General features: G+C 41.8%; 1 protein-coding gene across 1 annotated transcript in view; it reads left to right on the forward strand.

Moving 5' to 3' along the window:
• Window positions 1-26,253, forward strand: part of PITPNC1 (phosphatidylinositol transfer protein cytoplasmic 1) — a 257,536-nt gene extending 231,283 nt beyond the window's left edge. The window contains exons 7-9 of the mRNA XM_068530749.1: window positions 9,228-9,383; window positions 12,185-12,248; window positions 25,276-26,253. Of these exons, the coding sequence (XP_068386850.1) occupies window positions 9,228-9,383; window positions 12,185-12,248; window positions 25,276-25,592 (537 nt within the window). The 3' untranslated portion in view covers window positions 25,593-26,253. The remainder of the gene's footprint in view (window positions 1-9,227; window positions 9,384-12,184; window positions 12,249-25,275) is intronic.
• The last annotated feature ends 676 nt before the right edge of the window (window positions 26,254-26,929 follow it).

A 26,929-nucleotide genomic window follows, 5' to 3' on the forward strand; every position in this document is an offset into this window, starting at 1 on the left:
ACCGCGAAGGGCTCAGAACACCCACCAAAACACACCCCCCACCCAGCCACCTTTTTCTCTGCCTTTCTACTTGTCAGACACACCTTCTGAGTCAAGCTCCTTTAAGAGTTGCTTTGCAGAGGACTAACACAAATCACTCTGTGTTTGCAGTACACGCTAGTGCCAAGAGCAAATGCTTTAAAAATAGCACTTTAGGTATTAACTGCTAACAAAGCAAGAATTGGCTGCTTCTGGCTACAATTTGCATTTGGGATTTTTTTTTTTTTTTTTTTTTTTCAAGCTGATGCATAGCAGGTGACCTTTTAAGTAAAGTTTCTGGCCAGTTCTCAAGTGCACTGTGATGAAAGCTCCTTAGTGCTGTTGGCTTTTTTTTTTTAACACCTTTATGAGACCTAGCTCACATACCATACAGTTCACCCACTAAAGTGTAGAATTCAAGGGATTTTAGTATATTCACAGATGTGGGTAACCATCACCACAGTCAAATTTAAAACATGTTCATCAACCCAGTAAAGAAACCCTGTATGAATTTTATTTTTATTTATTTATTTAATTTTGGCTGTGTTGGGTCTTCGTGGCTGTGCGCGGGCTTTCTCTAGTTGCAGCGAGAGGGGTTGCGGTGCGCGGGCTTCTCACTGCGGAGGCTTCTCTTGTTGCGGAGCATGGGCACTAAGTGAGGGGGCTCAGTAGTTGTGGCTCGTGGGCTCTAGAGCACAGGCTCAGTAGTTGTGGTGCACGGGCTTAGTTGCTCCGCAGGCATGTGGGATCTTCCCAGACCAGGGCTCGAACCCGTGTCCCCTGAATTGGCAGGCAGATTCTTAACCTCTGCGCCACCAGGGAAGCCCCAGAAACCCTGTATGCTGTAGCTATCATACCCCCTATTCTTTTATCCTCAATCCCACCCCAGCCCTAGGCAATCACTAATCTTCCTATCTCTGTAGGTTTCCCTGTTCTGGACGCTTCATCTGAATGGGATCCTTTAATATGTGATCTGTTGGGACTAGCTTCTTTGAAAGCACTTTAATTTTTATGTGTATCCCTTTTAGGATTCAGGTTTAAGAAATGTTGGTCCAGGGGCTTCCTTGGTGGCACAGTGGTTGAGAGTCTGCCTGCCAATGCAGGGGACGCAGGTTCGAGCCCTGGTCTGGGAAGATCCCACATGCCGCGGAGCAACTAGGCCCGTGAGCCACAACTACTGAGCCTGCGCGTCTGGAGCCTGTGCTCCGCAACAAGAGAGGCCGCGATAGTGAGAGGCCCGCGCACCGCGATGAAGAGTGGCCCCCGCTTGCCGCAACTAGAGAAAGCCCTCACACAGAGACGAAGACCCAACACAGCCATAAATAAATAAATAAGTGAAAGTCTTTAAAAAAAAAAAAAGAAATGTTGGTTCAAATTTGCGGCTAAATTTTAGCTGGTTGAAACGGCCATTCATTGAAGGGGAATGAGGATAATACCACCTTGGAGTCATCAGGAAGAGTTCCTGAATGCAGGAAAAAATCTGATATTTTTCAGATTGGTTAGTTCATCTCTATTTGAGGGCTGAGCATTATGGTTACATAATATAGCAATTCCTAGCCAGTTACTGCTTAGCCCTTTTTCATTTAACATTTATCAAAGACTTCTAATTTCAGTTAACAGGGCAAGCCCCTGTTGGCTATAGTCCTTTGTGGTTCAAACTGAAAGCGTAATTAATCACAGAGACTTTATATCTCAGTGAACGTTGGCTAATAATATTGCCTCTGAGATGCAAGCTGCGCTCCAGCCAGGCTGAGATCTCCTGTGGGTTTCTCCTGGCACCTCCCAGGTGTGAGACTGATCCTGACAAACCCAGGGACACAGTTTCACTGGGCTGCACTAATCAAAGCCCTTAGCGTCACCTTTGTTCAGCTTTGTCCAAGTGCGAGATGGATGAAATTTGAAGGTGTGACTGACCCCGGGGAGAGGAAAGAGGAAGGCTTCTAAAGAAGATGCGCCCGCACGGAAGGAAGTGTGACCAGCGAGGTCCATCTGGCCCCGGAGAGAAGCCCTGGCACCAGTACGGCTCCCTCCATAAAGATGGGCTTTAATGACAAGGGTCCAAGTTGCCATCTGCCAAGCCTGGGGAGCACCGATAGGATCCAGAGCCAGAGCTCTCACTGGGGATGAATTTAGAAGCCCCCCAGCTGGAGGAACTTGCAGCCTGGTGCATTCCCAGCTAGCCAGCTGCTGGGCAGAGCCCTCAAGGCAAGAGCATTGACCGAGTAGGTGAACAAGCTGCGGAAGAGTTACAGGGTAATCTAGAGGATTTCCCTTGTGAAAACCTCTCTGACTTGGTGTTAGAGGTTGGCCTGGTTCCCCACAAAAAGATATGTTGAAGTCCTGACCCCCAGTACCTGAGAGGGTGACCTTACTTGGAAATACGGTCTTTACGGAGGTAATCAAGTGAAAATGAGGTTCAGTGGGCTCTAATCCAATATGATTGTGTCCTTACGAAAGGGGGAAATTTAGAGACAGAGACAGACATGCACAGAAGGAAGACGATGTGAAGACACACGGGAGGACGCCATGTGACCAGAGTGTACATCTACAAGTCAAGGAACACCAGAATTCCCAGCAAACCAAACCACCAGAATTAGCAAAGAGGCATGGAACAGATTCTCCTCTACAACCCCCAGAGGGAACCTACCCTACTGACACCTTGATCTCAGACTTCTAGCCTCCAGAACCGTGAGACAATAAATTTCTGTTAAGCCACCCAGTTTGTGGGTGGCTTAACACAAAGTGAGTGTTAAGTGGGTGGTACTTTGTTATGATAGCTCTAGCAAACTTATACAGCTAGGTTCCCCATTAGGGAAACAAGCTCCACCCTAGCTTGGACGATTACTGGAAGGAAAGGATTGCACTTATCTCTGTGTAGTTCTCAACTCTTCAGGAGGAGAGCTTTTATATAACCCCTAAGATGCTCGAAGTCGTCTGGCTTCAAGGCTGGCCCATCCTGACATGGGGAGATAGCTGCCCAGTGTGTCCACCTGCCAGGGAAGCTCCCAGCTTGGATGGACCAGCTGCTTTGTGTGCCCCTATGGGGTTCCGGAACCTTGGTGAAATCAGTAAAATCCCTTCCTTTAAGGGAGCAGCCTACAGTAGGGCAATCTGCTTTGCTCTCTGCTTTGTCAACTTGGAACAGTGTTCCTGAAACATAAGAGAAAGAGGGAAAGGAATTGATTCTAAGATTGAAGACTATCACTTGTCCTTGGCCCAGAACCTAGTCATGAGAGTCCAATAAGCAAAAACCCTTTTCTTGGGATTTCTCCCACCACCATACTTATGGACACTGACAGGTGACAGCTTCCAGAAAACGGAAGTGCCCACCCTGCCTCTCACTGATACAAGGGCACCAGCATTATGGTGGGCAGCCATATTTTTTGGCACTTATTTTTCTGTACACTCAACCACAGGATAACAATAAAGTAAAAATAATCCTACAGCACTTAAGATATTCCTGCTGCCTTTCTTCTGAGGAGCTAAGTGAGATTTGAGGAAATTGAAATCTCTTAAGGATGTTTCAGTATCATGTGCTTCTTAAAGCTCTGGGATATCTCCTGTATAGCACGCATCGCCTATTGGGTGTTGGGTTGGGGACTTCACCGACATTATCCAATTTAAGCCTTGCAACAGTCCCACAAGGGAATTAGTATTAACACCATCCTGCAGATGAGGAGTATTAACACCATCCCCCTCTGACAGATTGTGCCAGAATTTCAGATGAGAATCCACATGGTCTAGGAGCAGGGAGCCCAGGTCTGGGAGTCAGGTTGACCTGAGCTTGCGGCCTAGAGAGCTGTGGATAAGTCAGCAATCACCTCTGAGCTTCAGGCTCCTCGTGTGGAGCACAGAGATGACATTCGTACCTTATGGTAGTGGTTAAACCTTGGCTGTATGTTTGGATCACCTGGGGAGCTTTTGAAATGCTGGATGCACAGACCCCACCCAAGACCGATTTGATCAGAAGCATTGGGGATTTAACCATACTCCTCACCCCCAGAGGTTTCTCTCACAGTTCTGGAGGACAGAAGTTCTTAGTGACTGTGAGGCTCTAGGGAAGAATCCTTTCTTGCCTCTTCTGGCTTCTGGCGGCTCCAGGAGTTCTGTGGTTTGTGGTTGCATATCTCCAACCTCTGCCTCCAACTTCACGTGTCCTCCTTTCTGTGTCTTCTTTTCTGTCCCTTATCAGGACACTTGTTATTGGATTTAGGGCCCACCCTCTTAATCCAGGATGAGCTCGTCTCTAGAGCCTTAGTTTCATTACATCTGTAAAGACCTTTTTTCCCAAATAAGATCTCATTCATAGGTACTAGGGATGAGGACTTGGACATATCTTTTGGGGGGGTCACCAACCCACTACAGAGAACTTTCACTGTGTTTTCTGATTGCACCAGGTTGGGATCCAGCAAGAGTTTGGAGATGCATAATCTCTCAGTCACGCTACAGTCAAATTTTATGTCCTTTTAAAATAGGCCAGGGCTTCCCTGGTGGCGCAGTGGTTAAGAATCTGCCTGCCAATGCAGGAGACACGGGTTCGAGCCCTGGTCCGGGAAGATCCCACATGCTGCGGAGCAACTAAGCCCGTGCGCCACAACTACTGTAGCCTGCACTCTAGAGCCCTCGAGCCACAACTACTGAGCCTGTGTGCCACAACTACTGAAGCCCGCGCGCCTAGAGCCCATGCTCTGCAACAAGAGAAGCCACTGCAATGAGAAGCCTGCATACTGCAATGAAGAGTAGCCCCCGCTCGCCGCAACTAGAGAAAGCCCGCGCACAGCAACAAAGACCCAATGCAGCCAAAGATAAATAAATAAATAAATAAATTTATTAAAAATAAACAATACTATAGCAGCTATAGAAAGAAATACAAACTAGAATATTAAAACAAAAAAATTTAGAAAGTTGTAAGAAAGATTGACTGCTGTATGAATGGGGCAATTTAGATATTTATGTTCACAAACTCAACTGAGAGAATGAGAGTTGAAGATAATAATTTCCAGAAGAATGAGTATTTGGGGGGAAGGTGGGGAGGAGAAATAGAGGGGGAGGGGAAAAGGCAGAAAGTTTGCAGTGACCAGAATACTTCAGATAAGACCCAGTGGTTTGATTTTTTAAATTTTATTAATTTATCTATTTATTTTGCTCATTGTCATTCAAAGGTATTCAGCTGGATGTTCGTTTCTGATCTTGAGTTTTGGTTAAAGGAGTCCTCTGGTAAATCCCTCTCCCTTACTTCCCTCCAGCTCTCTGAAAGTGAATCCCTAATTGTAGGCCACGTATGAGATTTACTAGATGAAATCAGCAACTGTGGATATGACACCAGACTCGCAAAAAATCAACACACTGTTGCCATAAAAAGCCCAATTGTTAATTGCTTCTTTGGCATCTGGCTATAACAAAAACACCCTTTCGCTGTTTAATATTCAAAGTAAATGTACTGGAAAGAACATTGGGCTAGAATTAGGGGAGGCGGGGATTCTTGTCCCAGCTCTGTTACCAAGTGCCCGTGGTTTGGGGACAAAACATTTCATTCTCTCAGGCCTCAGTATCCTTATCCCATAAAACCGAGGGTGTGAAGTCAAATTACCACTTCCAGTTTTAAAATCCCATTCCGCGTCTTGAAAATACAGCACACTTCTCATACCCATGTAGCCTTTTCCCAAAGCTCTGTTTCACGAATGCCTGATATCGTTTTATAATTTTGTGGTTCGATCGGGAGCCACACGTGAATTTAAGTGTCTGCATAGTTTTCACTTTGCAGGCAGTACTTTTCAGGTCTTATTCAGAAGTGAAGTTTGCTGTGAGGCCCCACAACTCTTAATTGCTTTGGAAATGCAGTCTGCCGGTGTTCCACGTTTAATATTACAGAGTCTTACGTTATTCTTGAGATGTCTGGAATCTACACCAAGATTCTAGAATAGGTATCATTTCAAGATCCACGGTGGCTGGCTGAAGGAACAAGCCGAGGCTAGTCCATGAATCAGGGACTCACGTTGGGGAGGGGAGCGTGGGGTGCAGCCAGCCGACCCAGGGGCCTCCATCTTCAGGCTTCTCTCAGGCCCAGTGCACAGGACCTGAGACAAGTGAAAGCAGCTCAGGCCACGGCCACACTTCCTTGTTGACTGGGTCCTTTGTCTCTTACATGTCTGGGTTGCCAGGAACTTTGCCCTCTTGCTTTCAACTGCTCGCTGGCCCTGCAACTGTCCTTTATTTACCCAGTTGCTAACCGGAGTAGGATAACCTCCACTCAGGTTCACGAGGGTTCGCCTGTGTGTATTCTGGTCGGCCACAGCGTGGAGGCCGTGTCTTTTAAGCCTCAAGATAGTTGTCCGTGTGCTGATAATCATACTCGTCACTTGCCTCTTGCGGGAAAGTCGAAGGGCAGGTGGGAAAAGAAACCAGCTTCCCCTGTTTAACTCCAGCTCTTGTATTTTAAGTTGCAGGAACTGCTTGGCAGCTGTACATTTCCTTGTGTATAGTTTTCAAGGGTGTAGCTAATTGTATGAACTTTCGGTGAGTTCTAGGAAAAAAGAAAGCAGCATTCCTTCTCTTCGTCTTTGGAGATCCAGTTATTGCATCTGTTTTGGAATCCATTTGATGCTCCTGTTTTGTTATCTCTTGCTGAGTAACAATTCATCCAAGAATTTAGTGGCTTAAAACAACAGTGTATTAGTTCTCACGATTCTGCCATCTCGATTGGGCTTAGCTGGGCAGGATCTTCTGTTCCTCGTGGTATATGCTTGGACTGAAATATCAAAGACGGCTTTTTCGCTCATGTGCTGGCTTCTTAGCTGGAACGAGGGAGCATCTCTCCACATGGCCCTCCACGTGGCAGGCTTGGGCTTCCTCACAGCATGGTGGTCTCAGGGTGATCAAGCTAGATTTTTTACATTGTGGCAGACTTCCGGTTCCCAGCTTCTCTTAAAGACCTGAACTGACACAGTGTCTCTTCTGCCACATTCTTTTGGTCAAAGCAAATCACAGACCAGTCTAGATTCATGGGGAGGGGAAGTAGCCTCCACCTCCTACAGGCACAGTGAGGGAGGGAATTGATGGGGGCCATGTCTGGAGATTATCTCCCGTAGTCTCCCTGGTGATATATCTCTTCATTTACTGGCCTTCTCTCTTTGTTCTTTTTTTTTTTTTTTTTTTTTGGCTGCGTTGGGTCTTCGTTGCTGCGCGTGGGCTTTCTCTAGTTGCAGCGAGCGGGGGCTACTCTTTGCTGCAGTGCACGGGCTTCTCATTGCGGTGGCTTCTCTCATTGTGGAGCACAGGCTCTAGGCGTGCAGGCTTCAGTAGTTGTGGCACGCGGGCTTCAGTAGTTGTGGCTCGCGGGCTCTAGAGCGCAGGCTCAGTAGTTGTGGTGCACGGGCCTAGTTGCTCTGCAGCATGTGGGATCTTCCCGGACCAGGGCTCGAACCCATGTCCCCTGCATTGGCAGGTGGATTCTTAACCACTGCACATTTTGTGGTGTAGGAATACAGGTCAGGCAGGAATTAGTCCCATGGTCTTAAACATCACATCTTTTACCAGCAATTCCAGGGCGCTTTGGAAAGGCATTGCTATCTCTGCCCTGGACTGTAGGGGCTGAGCTCAGAGGCTTCATAGACTGCCTTGGGAAGTACAATAATGGCCAACATCAGTTGAGCACTTGCTATGGGCCAAACTCTATGCTTATGCCTTTTTCATATTTCATGTTATTATCATAATCTTTCTAGGCCTATGCACATAATTTCAGTAGCAGTTTCTGGGTTGGTCCAGGTGGTAAAAATATAGCTTGGCAAAGTTGGTACCAAAGATTCAAAAATGCTGCCCACACTCAAGTCCCTCCCTCCCCAGAAGCACTTATTTCCTTGGGGTAGTTATTATGCATCCTTCTTTCCTTACTCCCTTCCAGAATCCCTTTTGTCAATTCTGTATTCCATTAATTATATATGTGTCCCACTCTGGTCCCTGTCTACCCCCAGACCCACCATCTTCCTGCCATTGATGCAAGTAAGGAAGGACCCTGGAGGGAAGTCAGGGAACAGAGATCATCCAAGTAGAGTTGAGTCCATTCTCTGAGTGGAGGGAAGTGCCCTGCAATCACACACAGACCATACCTTTCAGACCACACATGCACCTGGTGCCCTCCCACAACCCCCAGGGCAAAGAAACCTGGTTGAGGGGAAGCATAATGTAATACCTGGTTCTGTGCCCGCCCACAGTGTGCATTCAGTAAACACACTTAGGATAATGATTTTTTTTTTTTTTTTGGCTGCATTGGGTCTTTGTTGCTGCACGTGGGCTTTCTCTAGTTGCAGCAAGCGGGGGCTACTCTTCGTTGCGGTGTGCGGGCTTCTCATTGCAGTGGCTTCTCTTGTTGCGGAGCACGGGCTCTAGGCGCGTGGGCTTCAGTAGTTGTGGCATGCGGGCTCAGTAGTTGTGGCTCGCGGGCTCTAGAGCGCAGGCTCAGTAGTTGTGGTGTACGGGCTTAGTTGCTCCGCAGCACGTGGGATCTTCCCGGACCAGGGCTCGAACCCATGTCCCTTGCATCGGCAGGCAGATTCTCAACCACTGCGCCACCAGGGAAGCCCCAGGATAATGGTTATTATAGTATTACTTTATGCAAGAATATCAGCAGGGAGTTCCCTGGCAGTCCAGTGGTTAGGACGCCACAATTTCACTGCCGAGGGCACGGGTTCAATCCCTGGTCAGGAAAGTAGGATCCCACAAGCAGCACGGTATGGCCAAAAAAAAAAAAGAATATCAGCAAACCCAGAGCCAGTGCACACCCTGAAAACCCCTACTGGGGTAGTAGATAGCATTTTTTATATTTCATTTATGTATTTTCATAGCTTTATTGGCATCTAATTTACATACCATAAAGTTCATCCATTTAAAGTGTTCAGCTCAATGGTTTTTAGCATATTTACAGAGTTGTGAGCCATCACCTTAAATCTAATTTTAGAGCATTTTCATCACCTCAAAAATAACTTCGTTCCCATAGCAGTGATTCCCCATACTATCTCCCTCCCCCGGCCTTAGGCCACTAATCTACGTTTTCCATAGATTTGCCTATTCTGGATATTTTACGTAAATGGAATTAGACACTTTGGCTTTTGGTGACTGGTTTCTTTCACTTGGCTTCCCTTATTCACTTATTTCATGTAAAAAGATGGTTGAACTTTTAAGTTATCATTTCTCTGATTTTTTTTTTTCTCCAGGATCCTAAACACTTCAAGTCAGAGAAGACAGGACGGGGCCAGTTAAGGGAAGGCTGGAGAGATAGTCATCAGCCCATCATGTGTTCCTACAAGCTGGTGACTGTGAAGTTCGAGGTCTGGGGGCTTCAGACCAGAGTGGAACAATTTGTACACAAGGTAAGTAAATGGACAGCAGTTCCTGGGCTATGGACAAAATAACTGTCTTTGTTGTGAGCTGGAGTGCCCAATGCCCAACAGATGTGTAAGCGCTGAGCCAACACGAGGTACCTGCATCTAGAAAACCCTGTTTTCATGAAAATGCATTTTGTCTACTGTTTAATTTTCTTCCACTAATAGATATCTTACACTTTATCTCTCATTCTGTGACCTCCATGTCTTTTGGGTGAGTATGTTCAGGAAGTTGGGCTTTCAAAATATACTTCTCTCTTTGGCATCAGGCTAATCTAGTTCCAGAGAGAGGTACTTGTACTTGGTCCTTGGGTACTTGGGTTCAGACAGAAGCACAGGATTTATCTGTATGTGCAGTTCCCCCCAAGGATAGTTCTCACTCAAAAGATCCTGCAAATGTAGACACCTGAGGTAGAAGTTGCCCCAAGAGACAGAACAGGAAATCCCAGTGGTCCCATTAGATGGTGTACCCCAGCATTTCTGCCCTTTAAATAATTCTACTACCAAAGAATTATTAACAACCTCAAAACACAGATTTCAATTGTATGCCTACTTTGACTAAACATGTTAATGTTGTAGCAGGAACCCATTTGGGGTGATGATTTAAGTTTGTTAGGGGCTTCTAACATAACTCTTATCCTCATGGAAATTAATGGGAAATACAGTGTTGAGCATTGCCCTTTGTAACTCCTATTTTCATGAAAATAAGTACTACCCAAGTTGTCTCTACATTCCAGATAGGCTGGATATCTGTTTATTTTTCCACTCAAAAACTGATAAAGAATAGCTTTCTGAAATTCTTTTGGGGGCACTGGAATTTAACCTTAATGCACTGAGCTTTTTGTTACTTAGATGGATTTATCTACTGAGCTTGGGGGGGCGAGTTGACAATAAAATGTGTAAATCTTGAATTTGGGTCCAAGAAAGAGATTGAACTTGGGCTCCTGATAATAGCAGACCCTTGAGCAAATTTGAAGCAGAGAAGTGTACTGATCTGCTGAGCTCCAGAATCCATTCTGCCCCGCCCGGAGTGGGAGCCAAGTGGCACACAGAGAAATCAAGTTCTGGGACCTCTTGTTTTCCTGCTGTGTCCCAGTTATTAAGCAGGAAGACAGTCCGGGCTCTCAGAGTAAATATTTTCCAGCCTCAGCTCTGGGTCGAGCTCCAGCTATATATTCTTCACTTCCTACAACATCCCACGTTTTTTTTTAAACTGCAAATGATCTCCTCTTATTAGGGCCACTACCATAGTATGTTTTATTATCTCCTCTTCTCACAAAGCATATTTAGATTACCACAGGGCTCATTGTGTTTCTTTTCTAGTTTTGAGAATCCATTTCTTTAAAATACCTGCAAGAATTATGCTCTAGTAATAGGCATTCCCATTGCCCATTTCCAAATATAATGAAGTGTTATCAACACCCCCAAAACACACCTGCTGTGGCACATGAGCCACTAATGAGTATCTGAGGCTAGCATTTGCATGGGTTTTAAGTGCCAGGGATGCCTTTCTCTGAACACCTTTGTGTTTAAAGAATCTATTCACAGTTAAGGGGAAGAAATGTTCGAAAGCAAGCCATTAGCACATTATTGAATTCTTGTTTCCAGTAGACAGCTGTGTTGTGCTTAATGCAATAGGGTGTATTTACTGATGCCTCAATGCTGTTCTTTTGATTTCCATGAATTTGACACACTCAGCACTCAAGGGTGTATGGCTTCATGTTGTTTCTTATTTTCATTACATGTTTCCTCCTTCCGAATTACAAAAGCCTCACTAGATATCCAGAGGCCTGGAGTAATAAACACTTCATTATGAAAGCTTCCCTTGTTTCTGCAAATTCACTGAATTAAAATCCTTCATTTATTGAAACATGCTTGAACCTTCTACAAGAGGTTTTTGACAATTGCTAGATTTGTTTGGCAGGAAGAAAGGAGTGTTGGAGGGAGAGCGTTGAGTATCTAAGAAACGTAAAAAGGCATATTTACAGAAGACAAGAAAAGAATACCATGAAATAAAAGCACGTAAATGGTATAACACACAAACCCTATAGAATTATTTTTCTTAGTCTTCTGTTGCCGTTATGTGTCACCATAAGAAACAATTTCATTCCTTTTGTCTCCAGTCAAGTTCATTATTCCCATTATGTTCTATTCTGGTTCAGGTCTCTTATTTCATCTCTTTCAAGAATAGTTGACTAAACTGCTCCCCCCCCCCCTTTTATTACATGAAAATCAAGCCTAGAAAGATATTTACTTCTCTTGAATCCCACACCTTCAATTATTTTTTTAAAAAAGTAAGCAATATTTAGGATACTTCATTAGAAAAGAGAGAGTTTTAAGTGCTTTTGGCTTAGAAGTGACTTGCTGCCCGGACAAATGTTCTTGATTTCCAACATTTATGACCTCCTGGCACCAGTGTGACACACCCTTCCGCAAAAGAAAAGTAGAACCTGTTTTAGGTAAAGATAAATGAAGAGAAAAATCTCAAGGTGATCAGTCCTAGAGATTCAGTCCAGTCACTGCTGTGTGACTGCCAAGTCCTTTCATTAGTGTGAACAACCTCCAGCCCAACTTTCAAATAAGATAAAGAGATTAATTTACAGCAAGTGTATGGACACCATGGAAAGGGCTGAGAGTAAGTATGTCAGCCCCTAATTGTCATCACATATGGACAGAGGGATGGAGAAATTTGTAATTGCCAGGACTCCAAGAATTGGGAACCATCCCTTTTCCAGATAGTTTTAATCAAACCTGGTATTCTGTCAAACATCCTTCTTTTGCTTTTTTAGGTGGTCCGAGATATTCTTCTGATTGGACATAGACAGGCTTTTGCATGGGTTGATGAGTGGTATGGTAAGTCAACTTCCCCAAAATCACTCACAGAACAACTTCGTAACATGTTGGCTTGGGCTTTCAGTCCATCTGGCTTCAACTGCTACCTAGAAAGACAACAACAAAGGCAGGGCTATTGCTTCCTGTATTGGAAACAGCACTGTCCATGGGACATAATGAAGAAGAATGTCATGATAGAAGTTTGGTCTAAAATAACCACAACACTTAGTTATTGACTAAATAGGACCTCAGTATGTTTGATGCTTGCATACTTGATAATGCAGGGCTCCATAATTCTCTGTTGGATGGGCTTCAAACCCATCCTAATTTATCCCAGACTTCAAGATCAGTGCTGTCTGAAGCATCATATCAAGTGAAAGCAGTCCTTTGATTTAGAGACTACTGGAAACACTCCCTCACCAAAAACATAAGGACTCTGTAAAAATTCAAGGGCAAAGGCATTGGTACCCCCTTATTTCTAATTGAGACTATTGTTCTGGCTTTTTATTTAATGCTTTGGGAAGAATTAAACAAGTTCTGTATATTTCCAGTAAATGGAAAGAAACAAGGTTTGTTTCATCCCATGATGGATGGACGACCCTTCCCATATCCCCAGTGCTATCATTTTGTCCATGAGAATCCTTGACATTCCCAGAATCAGTCATCGGAGGCTAGTGTCCTTGACTATAAAAAGAAACAAACACACCCAGTTGGTGACTTGGGTCGTATCTGATTGCCTAATGAAATGCCCTTCTCCTTGGCCTTTTCCTAAGTCACATTGAATTTGTTCTCAGCGTAACCTAGATTGCATTTTGGTGCCTTTCTGTCATTGTTCCACCAATCCCTTCCCTCCTCTTAGCAGAAGGTATCAAATTTGAAGTGAAAAGTTACATTGGACTGAATGGGCAAAGACAGTGTTTGTTATTAATGTTGTTAGCTGTTTCTGACCACATTTTAAAAGAGAGGGTTCTGTAGGCTATGGGAGTGCTTTTTTTTTGCACAATTTTCCCAGATCCACATCTTCCGAAAAGCAAATGCATCTTTGCATCTTCCTGGGTTTGCTCAAATGCAGACCTCTGGAAGAGACTCTTTGGAAAGATCATCATTTGCTCTCTCTTATCGCACATACCCCCAGGACGCCGCTCACAGGCAGCCACGTTGTCACACCTCCTGAACACCTATGTGTGGTTGTCTACGGAGAGACAGGGGGAGGGAGAGTCTCCTGTGATTACTTCCCCAGATCGTTAAACAAATCTTTTTGGTTGTCTTTTTCTGGAGAACTTTTCTCAGATTCTTAGGAGGAGTACAGACACCCCAAAGGTTAAGAACTGCTGGTCTCCCCCAACTTGCACTCCTCCACGCTCCCGGCATCCTTGCCGCCGACACTAAAGGAATTTCAAAAGGTTATTCAAATAAGAGGCTCAAAACTGGTGAGAAGTTTGGCAAGGGAACAGAGGCCTGAAGGGCCAAAACTCTGCCACAGTGAAGACCAAGAGACAGGGCACTTCAGTAGATTTCTCCTGAGTGCCAGGATGCCTCAGAGGACTTTTGGGAAAAGGCAGCATCGAAAAGGGTGGCCACGCCCCGATTAAGAGGACAAAACACTGCAAGCCTGTTGGTCAGAAAAGAGAATTTGAGTAGAGGCAAGATATAGAAAAAGAAAATGTGGGCGGGAGTCTAGTAAGGGAACGGCTGGAGTGCAGAGGATCGGGGCCGATTCTTTTCCATCTCACCCGAGCCTGCAGCAACGAAGAGACTTAAAGACTTTTAGTCCAAAAAAACAAAACAAAACTCAGACTATTACAGGGGCCCAAAGCTAGAATAATGCATCAAAGGAAGACCTTTAAGATGAGAACATCTACTTAAGATGGGTAAGGTGGAGACAGGAATTAACTCAGGGAGTCTACTGACAAAAAGCCCTTTCTGTATCTGAGTGCAGAAAAAAAGCGTGTGGTTTAGCAGATATAGATGGTCAGGGCACCTTGTACTCCCCAGAGAAGGCATCCACCCACTATATATACAATCCTAGCCTCAACCAAAACAAGCAGCCTTTTCACTCAGCAAGGGGTCTGAGAACCACCCCATCAATTTCATGTAAATTACTGGCATCATTGCCCCCAGCTGAGCTGCTTGCCAGGAGAACAGTAGCTCCTTCACTACACAGATGCAGACGCTCAGTCAAATAAATGAAAATAGCCCTGCCCACAGCCCCTTATTCAAGGTAATGCTGCAGACTGCGGGCCTTTCAGGTAAATGGCTGTGTCACGGCCCACCAGAACAGACCTTCAGTTTTGGGTACCTGAAGTTGCTTATTTTTCTTTGGTCTCTACAGGCTCCGTGAGGCTCTCATAGTAAACATGGAAAAGGTTCAAAGTAAAGAAATCCTTTCCTATAGCTTATGGCACTTATTCTGCAAGTGGGCCTGCCACATCTGCATCCTTGGGGTACTTGTTACAAGTTCAGATTCTCAGACCCCACCCCAACCTACTGAATCAGATACTCAAGGGGTACAGCCCAGCAATCTTGTGTTTTAACAAGCCCTCCAGATGAATCCGATGCTCACTAAAATTTTAAGAATGACTTTAAATCAGATTAGATTGAAGGGACAGTTTAATTAATTCAATCCAAATTTAATTATACTAGAGAATGGTAGATGTCTTTAGGGCCAACTGCTAAACTCTGATGCCTTGTAAGCATTAGAAAAAAGGCTCCCCTTCTGGGCAGGTTCAGCAGGTGCTGTCGGCTTAGGGCTGAATTTTAGCTCCATTGACCTCCTGGGCTGTGTGTTCCTGCAGTGCCCAAACTGGACACCCTTATCCACTGGCAGCCCTGGATGATCTCCTTCTCCCTGATTAGACTCACCACCTCCAGTGCTTAATTAAGAGTAAAAAAAAAAAAAAAAAGACACTGTAGATGATGGTGATCGTTTCTTGCCCAAGGATTAATTTTGTATCTTTTCTGAATTTCAACATTTGACTGTCACATAACTATTTCCCAAAACAGATTTTATTCTGCTCTTGTACATTGTAAAGTATAACCATTTCCACTGCTGGAGGAATTGAGTTTGTCTTTCAAAGGCTTGATTGGTCTTTATCCATGAGCCTTGGGTGTCTCCTGCATGACTGCAACACTAATCAGAAGAAACAACTGCACATTTCAGAAGATGGGGTGAAAGGGGAGGTGGATAAAAATAGGCAGCCCAGTTTCACCAAAGCATGGTTTTGCTTCACAAATCTGACAGTATTTTGAGAGAGGAACACAGAGGGTTTCCCAAGGGAGGTTGTGATTGAGTGGAACCTCATGAATCCTGACCCTTCTAAAAAAGTAGAGGGGGTAGCTCTGGCTAGTATAGATGAAACTCCCTCATGAAAGTGATGTAGAAATCATTCTGGAGTCCTCAGAGCAGCCTAACAACGAGAGAAGCAAGCTCAAGGTGGAGAAAGAAGCCAGCTTAGGAACCAGCATTAGCTGACTGAGTTCACCAAGCCAGCATTTTCCAACGGCCTCAGGTTTCCTGAAACATGAACTTGAGTGCTGTGGCCCTTATGCAACATTTTGTGTGTGTGTGCTTACCTTCATTTTTCTGGGGAGAGAACCCATTGCTCTCCATCACATTTTCAAAGGGATCTGTGATGCGCCCTCCTCCACCTCCCGAAATTAAGAACTGTGGGGAAAAAATCGCAACTATAGATTACAATTCTAGATCAAGTGGTCTGAATTACATGGAAAGGGTATGCACCAAACCTTGAGGATTGGCTACTTTCACTACAAAAAAGTAAACTATTAAAAAAAAAAGTAAACTGTTTATAACAAGCATCTATTGAATTTATAACCATTTTAAAGAGTTTTTTAAAAAAAAGCACTTCCCAAAGCATGGCCAACCATTCTCCTGGAGTCAAAGGTGTATCAAACCTAATTCATGATTGCTGGAGCTTCCTCTGACCAACCACTTGTTTAAGACTTCCATTTTGACTTAGAGAAAAAAAAAAAAAAAAGTTTACTTCTGTGTAGGCTGAGGAGCCTGGAAATGGAGAGAAAACATTTGTAGAAGGACATAAAATATAATGTGCCATTGGACAGGTCACTGAATTAGGGTATATGGCGCTTTATTAAAATTGTCACTGCTGCAGCTGTGCAGTACAATGAAGGAAAATCCCTGCTTGCAGACATTTTGCTCCATGTCATTTGCAGTTTCTCTGTAGGTTCAAATGACTTCTATCCTAAAGGCTTTTCAAATATACAGTCTTGCCTCCACTTCCAGTGAAATAAACCTGCCTTCTTTAATAAAATGATTGAAAGAAAATTGCCACCAGAAACAAAGTTGAAAGACTAACAGAAGCTATCTGCAACATATGTAGCCAACAGAGGACTAATATCTACAGTATATAAATCAAAAATCCAACAACTCAGTAGAAAAAAAGGTAAAGAACATGAATAGGTAAACCATGGAAGAAGAAATGCAAATGACCAATAACCTCACTACTAATCACAAGAAACATAATGAGAACAACAAGAAGATATGACATTTGCCCATCTGATAGCCGAAGTTTTATAAAGAGTGATAATAATCCAGTTTTGGATAGGTGGAAGAACATACTAACGGTTTCTGTAAAAAAAATGATAGTGATAAGTACGAATAACCTGTGACCCAGTAATTCCACTTCTAGATATTTATTCTTGAGGAATACACATGTTCGTGAATATAAGTACAAAGCTGTTCAGTGTAGTGTTGTTTATAAGAGCTAAAATCTAGTCTCCATGTAAATGTCCATTAGCAGAAATATGGTCAAGTTAACTATGATAGAATCATACTATAAATATTGTGTGTAACAGTTAAAAAGAATAAGGTAGTTCTCTACATACTGGTATGGAAATATGTTTTTTCCATTAGTGGGAAAAGTCAGCCAGAATAATATGTATCGTATAGTATACTATAGTATGATTCCATAAATGTGAAATTAAATGAGACTGTGTGTAATAGTAACATACACGTGAATTCATAGAAAAAAATCTGGCAGTTATCTCCAGAAGGAACAGGATTGATAAGGGAAGTTAAAAGGAATTACTCTGTTTTCTCTATGTAATCCAGTACTACTTGAATTATTTCTATGGAAAATAATTCATGCATTACTTGAGTGATTCAATAAGTAAATAATAACTGAAATCTGCATTTTATAACAAAGCAGAAAATAGTTGAAGCAGACCAAGACTCATACAGAGGTATATTTTGCTTAGTTCATGGTTTAAGAAATTGAAGAAGCTTCTCAATTAACAAATCCCCTGAATCCAGAGCTTCTTTGACAAAGCTGAGCTGGTGGTAGAGAAAAGGGTTCTACCCAGGCCAATTCAGTGTGACCTCTACATGCTGGGACAGAAGTCTGGGGTCTGCTTACTCTCCTCACCTGAAGGAGGGCGAGAAAGAGAAGGACAGAAATGGTCTTAAAAGAGGGCAAAGACAGAAAATCTTGCGATGAAGAGGGCATTTATACCCCCAGATTATCAGTGACACTCTGATAGCCAAGTGTCAGAGATACTAGGATATGCCTTCCTTATCAGAAGAAATTTGGTACTAGTTCCAATAGTCTCTTAAATCAGGGAGTTAGGCCAGTGTTATTTAAGAACACTTCATTTAAGAAACTTTACTTAAGAAAAGTAAATTGTGACCTTTCAAATCTATAAAGTAAGGGGTGATTATTGATCAGTTTATTTGCAAAATAATTGACATACGATTCCTTTGAGTTTCTCTGATACACATAAGCACTTGTTTGCTGGGAGCAAAGAGATCTGAACCTAAACTGTGAGAAGTCACTCTGATCATTGAAAATCAATCAGTAATGAAGATGAATCATCTCCAAAAGTATAATCTGTCATTGTGTGTGTGTAATTAAATTTACTAAAAAATTGATTCATGTGTAGATTTTGAGGTAATATATTTTGCTGAAGAAAGACATAATGCATTCTACCAGATAACCTGAATAGGAACATTTTCACTTGATTAGGCTTTGCATAAATTATTGAGGAATATTGAAAATGTTGACGTCATTTCCATAAGCATGTATGGTATGTGGGGATAGTTCAGAATTTAGACAAAAGTATTGGGTTGGCCTAAAAGTTCATTTGGGTTTTTCCATAACATCTTATGGAAAAACCCAAATGAACTTTTAGGCCAGCCCAATATTTTCCTTCAGCATTGGCTGGGACCAAATTATCATCATCTTTTAGAGAACTACTAGAAATGTTTTTCAGTTTTTTTTGGTTTTGGTTTTGGTTTTTTTTGGCCATGCTGCTCGGCTTGCAGGATCTCAGTTTCCTGACCAGGGATTGAACCCAGGCCACGGCAGTGAAAGCACCGAATCCTAACCACTAGGCCACAAGGGAACTCCCTAGAAATGTTCATTCTTATGTGGCCTAATTGAGAGATTTTTTTTTTCTTTCAGATGAAATTTTCTGCAACTTTGTTTCTTAACTCTTCATTTTAAGAAAAAAGGGATCATGTTTCTAGAGTCGGCAAAAATTCTAGAAAAGTATATCTTCTTACCTATTTGCAAATTGATGGTATCCATCTTCTAATGACCCCAAATAATCAATTTTAAAATAATGTTCTCTTTTTCTTTCTTACAGAAGTAATGCATATTTGATGTAGAAAATTTAGAAAATATAGATAAACAAAAAGGAGAAAATGAAAATTACCTATAATTCCAACTCCTCAAAACAATCACTGTTAACATTTTGAAGTGTACCCTTTCAAAAGTCTTTTTTAAATGTATATAATGCTTTTCTGGCAAAAAATGATTTCTTTTACCTCCAATTTTTTATTTAACAATATACCAAGGACATTTCTCTATAGTGTTAAATATCCTTCTGCATCATTTATAACCGCTGCATAATACCATCAGGCCCCTGAGTTGTTTTCAATTTTTCACTATTATGAACAAGATAATAATTAGTATCTTTGTTATTAAATCTTTCTTCACATCCATAAAAATTGAGATATCTTTGAAAGCCCATAGTCACACAGTTTAAGCCCCTCTCTTAACATTGAGCTAATTAAAGATAAAGAATGATTTCCTTTGAGATTCACTAGAACAAAGAAATGAAACCGCCTTTGTTTTTGTTTTCAAAATTACTGGCATGCCAGCGAGGGGGGAAATAAAGTGTCTAATGAACATATGTATAAAGAAATTTCTTTAAATTTTAAACTTTTAACTTAAAATGACCTAAGTATTCATTCCAGGTGTATTTGTGTTTAAGAAATTTTGATAACCAGCCATTGAAATTAAAGTGATTGTATTGAAAGGCTGTTATTATTGTTAACAAAGGTGCATTTGTTCAATCACAAAGCAGCATCTCTTTACTGCTTTCCAGTTACCTTGATTTTCTAAAAGAAAAGCATGCTCTTTGCTTGGCCAGACTGTTGCTTAGCTTTCTTGATACTTACATTGCTTATGGACAGCATTTTTGATTAACGGTTTCGGGGTGTGGAGGGGGACCATCAGCTAAATAAAATAGCCCAGGTGTGGATTTAGAGCTGCCCTCCATCTTGGCCGCAAGACTACACTGAATTAATTCATAAACTTCTGGCAAGTCTGCCCTTTAGAACTGAAGAGACTCTCACATGACACACATGGATTGATATAAAAAGACACCAGACCACATGATGCAGGAATGACTTAAGGAAAAATTGCAGCTGTAAATACCCGCTCTAAATCCCCACCAAGCTAACTAGTGACCAAGGCGGTAGCTTGATTAACCAATTGTTGTGCATGTACCATTCATTGTAAAGAGTCATGAAGTTAAATTCTGCCGTGAGAGTGACAGGAGAATGCCCATCTGGGGAAACTGCAAATAAAATGTTGTAAAATAACGAAGGAGTGGAGTGGGGAGTGGAGGATAAAGCAACAGAAGTATTTAATGTGAGACTAATTGTTATTTTTATGTGTTTCACCTATTGAAGATAACAGGTTCTTTGCTGAAGTTTTTTATCAGGTGGATTTAGACAAGGCTTCTCAACCTTGGCACCACTGACATTTTGGACCAAATCATGCTTTGCTGGGGAGGCGGGGAGGGCCGTGCACTGTGGGATGTGCCACAGCATCCCTGGCCTCTACCCACTACATGCCAGTGGCACCTCCACCCCAGTGGTGACAGCCAAAAATGTCACAAAATTGTCCCCTGTTGAGAACCACTGGATTAAGAAATCATCATTCTGAAATACTGAAAAAGTGAAGACTCAGGCCAGACATCATAATGTCATGTGCCATTTTATTTAGAGATCAGAGTGGGGGGAAGTAGTGCCAGCCATCTTTGTGCCGTTATGCTAGACTTGAAGTTCAGTGTAGACCTGTACTCTCTGACACCATGTATTCCATGCAAAAATACCTCTCTGTGTGAGCATTGCACCAAATCTCACTGGTAGCAGTGAACATCATTTCTCTGCCCTCTATGTCATGTCTCTTACAATAGCAATGAAAGTGTCCTTTCTGTTGTTGAATGCATTGTTGTAAAGAATCTCCAAATCTATTTTGAAAGGTATATGGAAGGTAAGTATTAGACCACACAAACCTGACCCTGTGCCTTAAAGGGATCTTCTAACCATGCTTTTAGGAGATCTCAGGCTACAGCCCTATCCACGAGCTAATACTTTCTACCCACCTAGCTCACTTTACAAGAATCACCCCTAAATAATTTCCACTCTTCTCAGTTCTAAGACTATTTTGACTAAACTTCCTTGTATTCACTCCCCCTTTGGCTGGTTTAGCTAACTTTATGATTGACTCTTCATAAAGTTAGTGAGTTCCCTGCTTTTTACTCCTCTCTTTGACTTCTGCTAAGCTGCCTTCTTCCCCTGAAGTCTCCCCCATTGAAAGTTTGCATTTAATAACGGAAGTTGCCAACATCTTGACCTTCTTTCAGATATGACAATGGATGATGTTCGGGAATACGAGAAAAACATGCATGAACAAACCAACATAAAAGTTTGCAATCAGCATTCCTCCACTGTGGATGACATAGAGAGCCAGGCCCAAACAAGTGTATGTAGAATTTTTAAAACATGTTGCCCACCCTTTACCAAACGTACACATAAACTGATCTTTGAAAAGACTTCAAATGCATCAATTCTCAAACTTCTACAAAAAAGCGTCGTCGCCCAGAGGCTGTTGGTGAAGAACCTGAGCTGGGTCTTAATTGGACAGTGTTACCTCTTGCTTCCAGACATTTCCATTCTTTAAAGCCGCTTGACTCGGGGGTTATTTTGGTCATAAAACCAAGAGCATGTAGAGTGGAAACATTGTGTGGCCTGCACCACAAAAGAACAGAGGGGTAAAAACGGACGTCATAAGAAAGCTAGACCATCAATGCCAGTAACTTTTAAAGACATAGTTAACACTCAGTCATTCATTTAAGTCATTCATTCTGGCTCATCTAGTATTTTAGGTTTCTTTACATTTGCTTTGAAATGCTTCCTAGGGCTCTTTATGGCTGTCTTACCCAATCACTTCCTTTTTACTTAGGTTCATGTCCAGACGGGGCTGCCGTCTATGCATACATACTGGCTGAGCAGTGAAGGTGTGGTGAGCTAGATCTAGCCCAGGACTTAAGCATCAGAGAACCTGAGGTTATTTAATGGCACATTGGTGATTGAGAGCTGACCGTACGGTGTATGCCAGCATCTTAAATATAGTTCTATCTCAATCATTCGTGCTAATGAAGAGGAGTGACAGATAACAAAGAAAGATGTAATTGCCAAGTCATTTCAATGTATCTTTGGCCAGAGCTGTGATCTCTTTGGGTGCCAGCTTGAGCCCACATGTCTGTTAGCCCCAGAATAATACACGCTAGATATTTAAGAAATTGACAGCGTAGTTATAGGAAATTGACAGATGGCTATTGTTGTAAATGCTTTAGATGTGCAAAGACCTTTGGTTGCACTTTGGAAATTTCTAGTGAACTTTTCAGAGCATGTCTTTGGAATGTGCCCTGTAAGACATATGCACTGCTATTGGATGCATGTGACTGCCCTTGAGGTTGAAATGGCCCTAACTCTTCCTCCCCATTTTGGATGCAGTGATTGGATTTGCAGAAAGCTGTTTGGATCAGGAGGTGTTCCTCTGTAGGCACCGACCAGTTCCTATAGGACTTCCCCCTTCCTCTCTCCCTGTTCTAAAGTGAGAAGTGCTCATTAAGGAAACTGTCCTTGAATTTCTGTCACTTTCAATTACCTTTTCTCTAGGAATGTTAGACACCTGTTCCCTCTCAGCTGCTCTCTGAAAGCCACTCACTATATATAAGCACCACAAGACAAAGGAAGCCAGAGGAAAGGGGAAGATGCCGGGTAGCCAAAGGACACTAAACAGTGCTTTCCTCATTCTAAGTTCTTACACCTTATTGAATTTGTTACAATATTGCTTCTGTTTTATGTTTTGGTTTTTTGGCCTGGAGGCATGTGGGATCTTAGTTCCCCTGCCAGGGATGGAACCCTCACCCCCTGCATTGGAAGGCGAAGTCTTAACCACTGGACCACCGGGGAAGTCCCAACATGGTTATCTTTAAATGCTTACCACCATTTCCCTTATTCTTTGAATTCCATCAAATTGGGGGTCATTTATTTTTCTATATTTTTCTTCTCTATCATAATGAAAAAGTTGAAATCAAGAGGCTGCTGTCCATCACAAATAAAAACTGCATGGGCGCTCAGTAAATTTAAATAATTGACCTGAGTAGAGACAAGCTAGGTTGAAATTAGGCAAAATGAACATTCATGGCCATGGGCAATAAGGAAATAAGGGTCTCCTGTTCAATTGAGTAGGTTCAATACTTTCAAGGAAGAGAACTTCTAAGAGACTCTGAACGGGAGTGTAAAATCAAAATTCTGTACTTTGGATGATTTCTGCCCCCTGCTGGATGTGTGGAGTAGAGCACTATATTCAACCACTTATATAGAAAACCTGATTTTTCAAAGATGATATCATTTATTATAGCAGAAACATACTGCTGAGATTTTGCTGAAATTCACTGAGATTTTTCTGAGTCTCAATTTGTTTTTATTTTTTACTTTTCCTATACTTTTTTTTTTAACATCTTTATTGGAGTATAATTGCTTTACATTGTTGTGTTAGTTTCTGCTGTATAACAAAGTGAATCAGCTATATGTATACATACATCCCCATATCCCCTCCCTCTTGCGTCTCCCTCCCACCCTCCCTATCCCACCCCTCTAGGTGGTCACAAAGCACCGAGCTGATCTCCCTGTGCTATGCGGCTGCTTCTCAATTTTGTTTTGAAATACCTCCTTTTAAAGAACTTAATCTTATTTCTGAGCATGTTTAATAGTCTTAGTATTTTTTTAAAGTGGTAAGTTTACAGGTACAGTTCTTGCTATATTCTGAATTTCATATTCTGTCAACACAGGCATAATTTTTTATTTCCTTTGTAAGAACGTTTTCCTTTCAGAAAATTTTAATAATTGTTCCCAGGAAATCCTCTTAAGGATTTTGTTTTTTGTGCAATATTCCTGGTTTGCTCATAGCTCATATGTTATGATATGATTCCCTCTCTCTCTCTCTCTCTCTCTCTCTCTCTCTCTCTCTATATATATATATATATATATATATATATATATAATCTCCTAATGATTAATACTATATTAACTCCATAGTTAGTATTTCCAAAGGGCTCTATGTTTCATACCAGTTTATGTGGTATCATCTAATGTGGTATCACCTACTAAGTTCATGGGAGAGGCCACAAATGAAAAATGGGTCTTTGGAAGCTAAAACAGATGTAGAAATCCATGGGCAGCAGATTTCACATTTTACAAGCTTTTAGGCCTTCACTGAGCTTTTTCTAATATGCCCGGTTACCTGTTTTCCCTGTTACCAGTAATAAAATTGGCAAAGGATACCAGGGATAGCCAGACTGAGAGTAATTAATAATAACCATAATAGTAGTAGTAATAATAGAGTTTCTAAGAATGAGAGAAGAGATACTAAACTATATAAAGCAAACTGGCCCTAAGAAAGAAGGCATCACTGTATTATAGCACAGTGATATTCTTTCAGTGTATTATGTCTAAAATATAGTAAGTGTATATAATACATTATTCACTGTAGTTACATTAGGGAAGGATTTACATTTAAAGGAATTTTTTTTTTTTTTTTTTTACTTTCTCACATAATAACATTTCAGGTATTTGGAAAGTCTACACCATCTGACAATGCCTGTTAAATGAGGCGTCACTGAATTTATTTCTTGAATGCCAAATAATGCTCTTTTTTCTTTTAAATAGAATTCTCACCCATTATGTGATACTATTCTTTTGTTCTCTGCTCTTTTTCTTTTTATGTTTCCTTGAGAAATGGTTTTGTTTTTTTGGTTTGGGGATAGTTAGCAGATTTTGTTGTTGTTGTTGTCATATCTTACTTGTTTTTTAAGAAGAAATAATTAAAACACAGCATCTGAAAAATCTCAGGGTGGATACACAGTCAGGAAACAAGTAACCCCTAGAATGCAAAAAGTATATTCATTGGATAAGAGGATAGCACGTTGAAAAATTCTGATGATCTGCCTATTTACCCTATAAAGGTGAACTTATATTTTCACGATCTAAAGTGGATAACTGTATGTATCATTTTGGGGCCATTGATTGCTTTAATAATCTTCCCTTTATAGAAAAGATGGCCAGGTCTAATAATAGCCCTGCATACCATACCATATGCACAACACACAGACACACACAGCTCCGGTGTGCTTCTGTACTCTCCTGATAAGTTCTTTTTTCAGAATATTTAAAGTACTCACTGAAAAGTGCTTTGGAAAATCTTGGATGGATACTCATAAAGGAATTTTTTTTTTCAGAGGTCTGCCTCAGTCAAAAGAAAAAAATTCAGGGCTTAGTATTTCGATGATAATTTGGGTTTATAATCTGGAGAGATCCCTTTATCATAGAGTTCTGATGGGTCCTTTAAAAACAGGCAGAGAGATGAATCCCTTTGCATCTCTTCTAAATACCTGCTCATTTTTTCCTTCTTTCTGTTTTTCTTCCTTTAAGACATGACAATGGATGAAGTCCGAGAATTTGAACGAGCCACTCAGGAAGCCACCAACAAGAAAATTGGCGTTTTCCCACCTGCCATTTCTATCTCCGGCATTCCCCTGCTGCCTTCCTCAGTCCGCAGTGCCCCTTCCAGTGCCCCGTCCACTCCTCTCTCCACGGATGCACCAGAATTTCTGTCAGTTCCCAAAGATCGGCCCCGGAAAAAGTCTGCCCCAGAAACTCTCACGCTTCCAGACCCTGAGAAAAAAGCCACCCTGAATTTACCTGGCATACACTCTTCAGATAAGCCATGCCGGCCCAAATCAGAGTAACTTCCTAAGAATATTCCATGGGGTTTTATATTTTCGGTTTGGGGTCTTGTTTTTTTTGTTTTTTTTTTTGTTTTTTTTTAAATAATCTGATATAGAAAAAGACTGCTTTGTCACTCAAACATGTCCCTTTGATCTCTTGAGTGTGCATGTCGTTAAGTAATTTCACCTATGATTGATTCCTTAAGTATGCCACACAGCGTCATATTAGATGTAAAATGTAAGACTTGCAAAGGACAGAAGGGATCTTCTGTAGCCACAGCTGGATGCCAGGGAGGAAGCCTTGTTTATTGGGCATTTGATGAGGTTGGCATGGACTTCAAGGGTAAATAAGTGAAAACTTTGCACCACTGTGTTACAAGGTGTAGTGAAATAGTGAAGTCAGTTTCCTCCCATCAAACCTGAAATTCTCAAAAATATTCTCAGGCGTAACATACCTAATTGTTAAATTTTGAACTGCTCCTTACCAATACTTGAATACCAGTAGTTACTGAGATTCCTATTTGGGTTAGTCTGACTCAGGATTTGGGGCCTAATTAACTCTTTAAATTTTTTGGAAATTTTAATTATCAACGTGTAGAGGCTCCAAGTGCAATTAACAATAACTTATTTATACCTTTCACAGAATTTAATAAAGATTCCACTTGTTTCTGTCTTTTAATAACTTTCCCCTTCGTGCCCTTGTGGCCTCAGAAATCTTTAAGAATTACGTGGATGAATGTGACCATAACTGTCTGATTGGGGATGGTTTGGTTTAGGAACCAAGAGGCCCAGGTGAGGCAAACGTCTTTTTTTTCTACAGGTACCAACGAACCTTGACCTGTCACCTTCCGTCATCCTTTAAGATTCTCAGAATTTGCAATTAATTGAGTAGAATTCATTGACTCTTTGCCCATTCAAAGAAGTTCAAGGGTAGAGTAAGCTACCTGGACTTTAACGCTGTCAGAGTTGTCTCCCATCCCCTTCCTCATTTTACTCTTAATAACATCCAGACCTCCCTGGAACGGATTGCCCATCACTGGACCTTAGAAAAGATTGTCATTCTCTTGCTCCTTACTTGAAATCCAGATATTGGGAATGTCACAAAAGTCGAGTGAATACAGTCAAGTGGGAGGAGAAAATGAGCAGAATGGCTGACTCCTATCTGTAGAGTAAAAAGGAAAAGTGATAAAAGATGCCCCTCTGTCTAGCTTTCTTTTCTGAGAGTATTGGTAATGCAAGATTAGACTCGAGGTTGACGGGAGACAAGATCACTCACCAAAGTGGCAGAAAGAGAACTCTCCTTTGATCTAAAGAGAAGACTCTGCCACCTTCGCACCTCACTGCCTTTAAACACAGAA

The sequence above is a fragment of the Eschrichtius robustus genome, chromosome 20, assembly GCF_028021215.1.
Source record: "Eschrichtius robustus isolate mEscRob2 chromosome 20, mEscRob2.pri, whole genome shotgun sequence".
In the NCBI taxonomy this organism is placed as follows: domain Eukaryota; kingdom Metazoa; phylum Chordata; class Mammalia; order Artiodactyla; family Eschrichtiidae; genus Eschrichtius; species Eschrichtius robustus.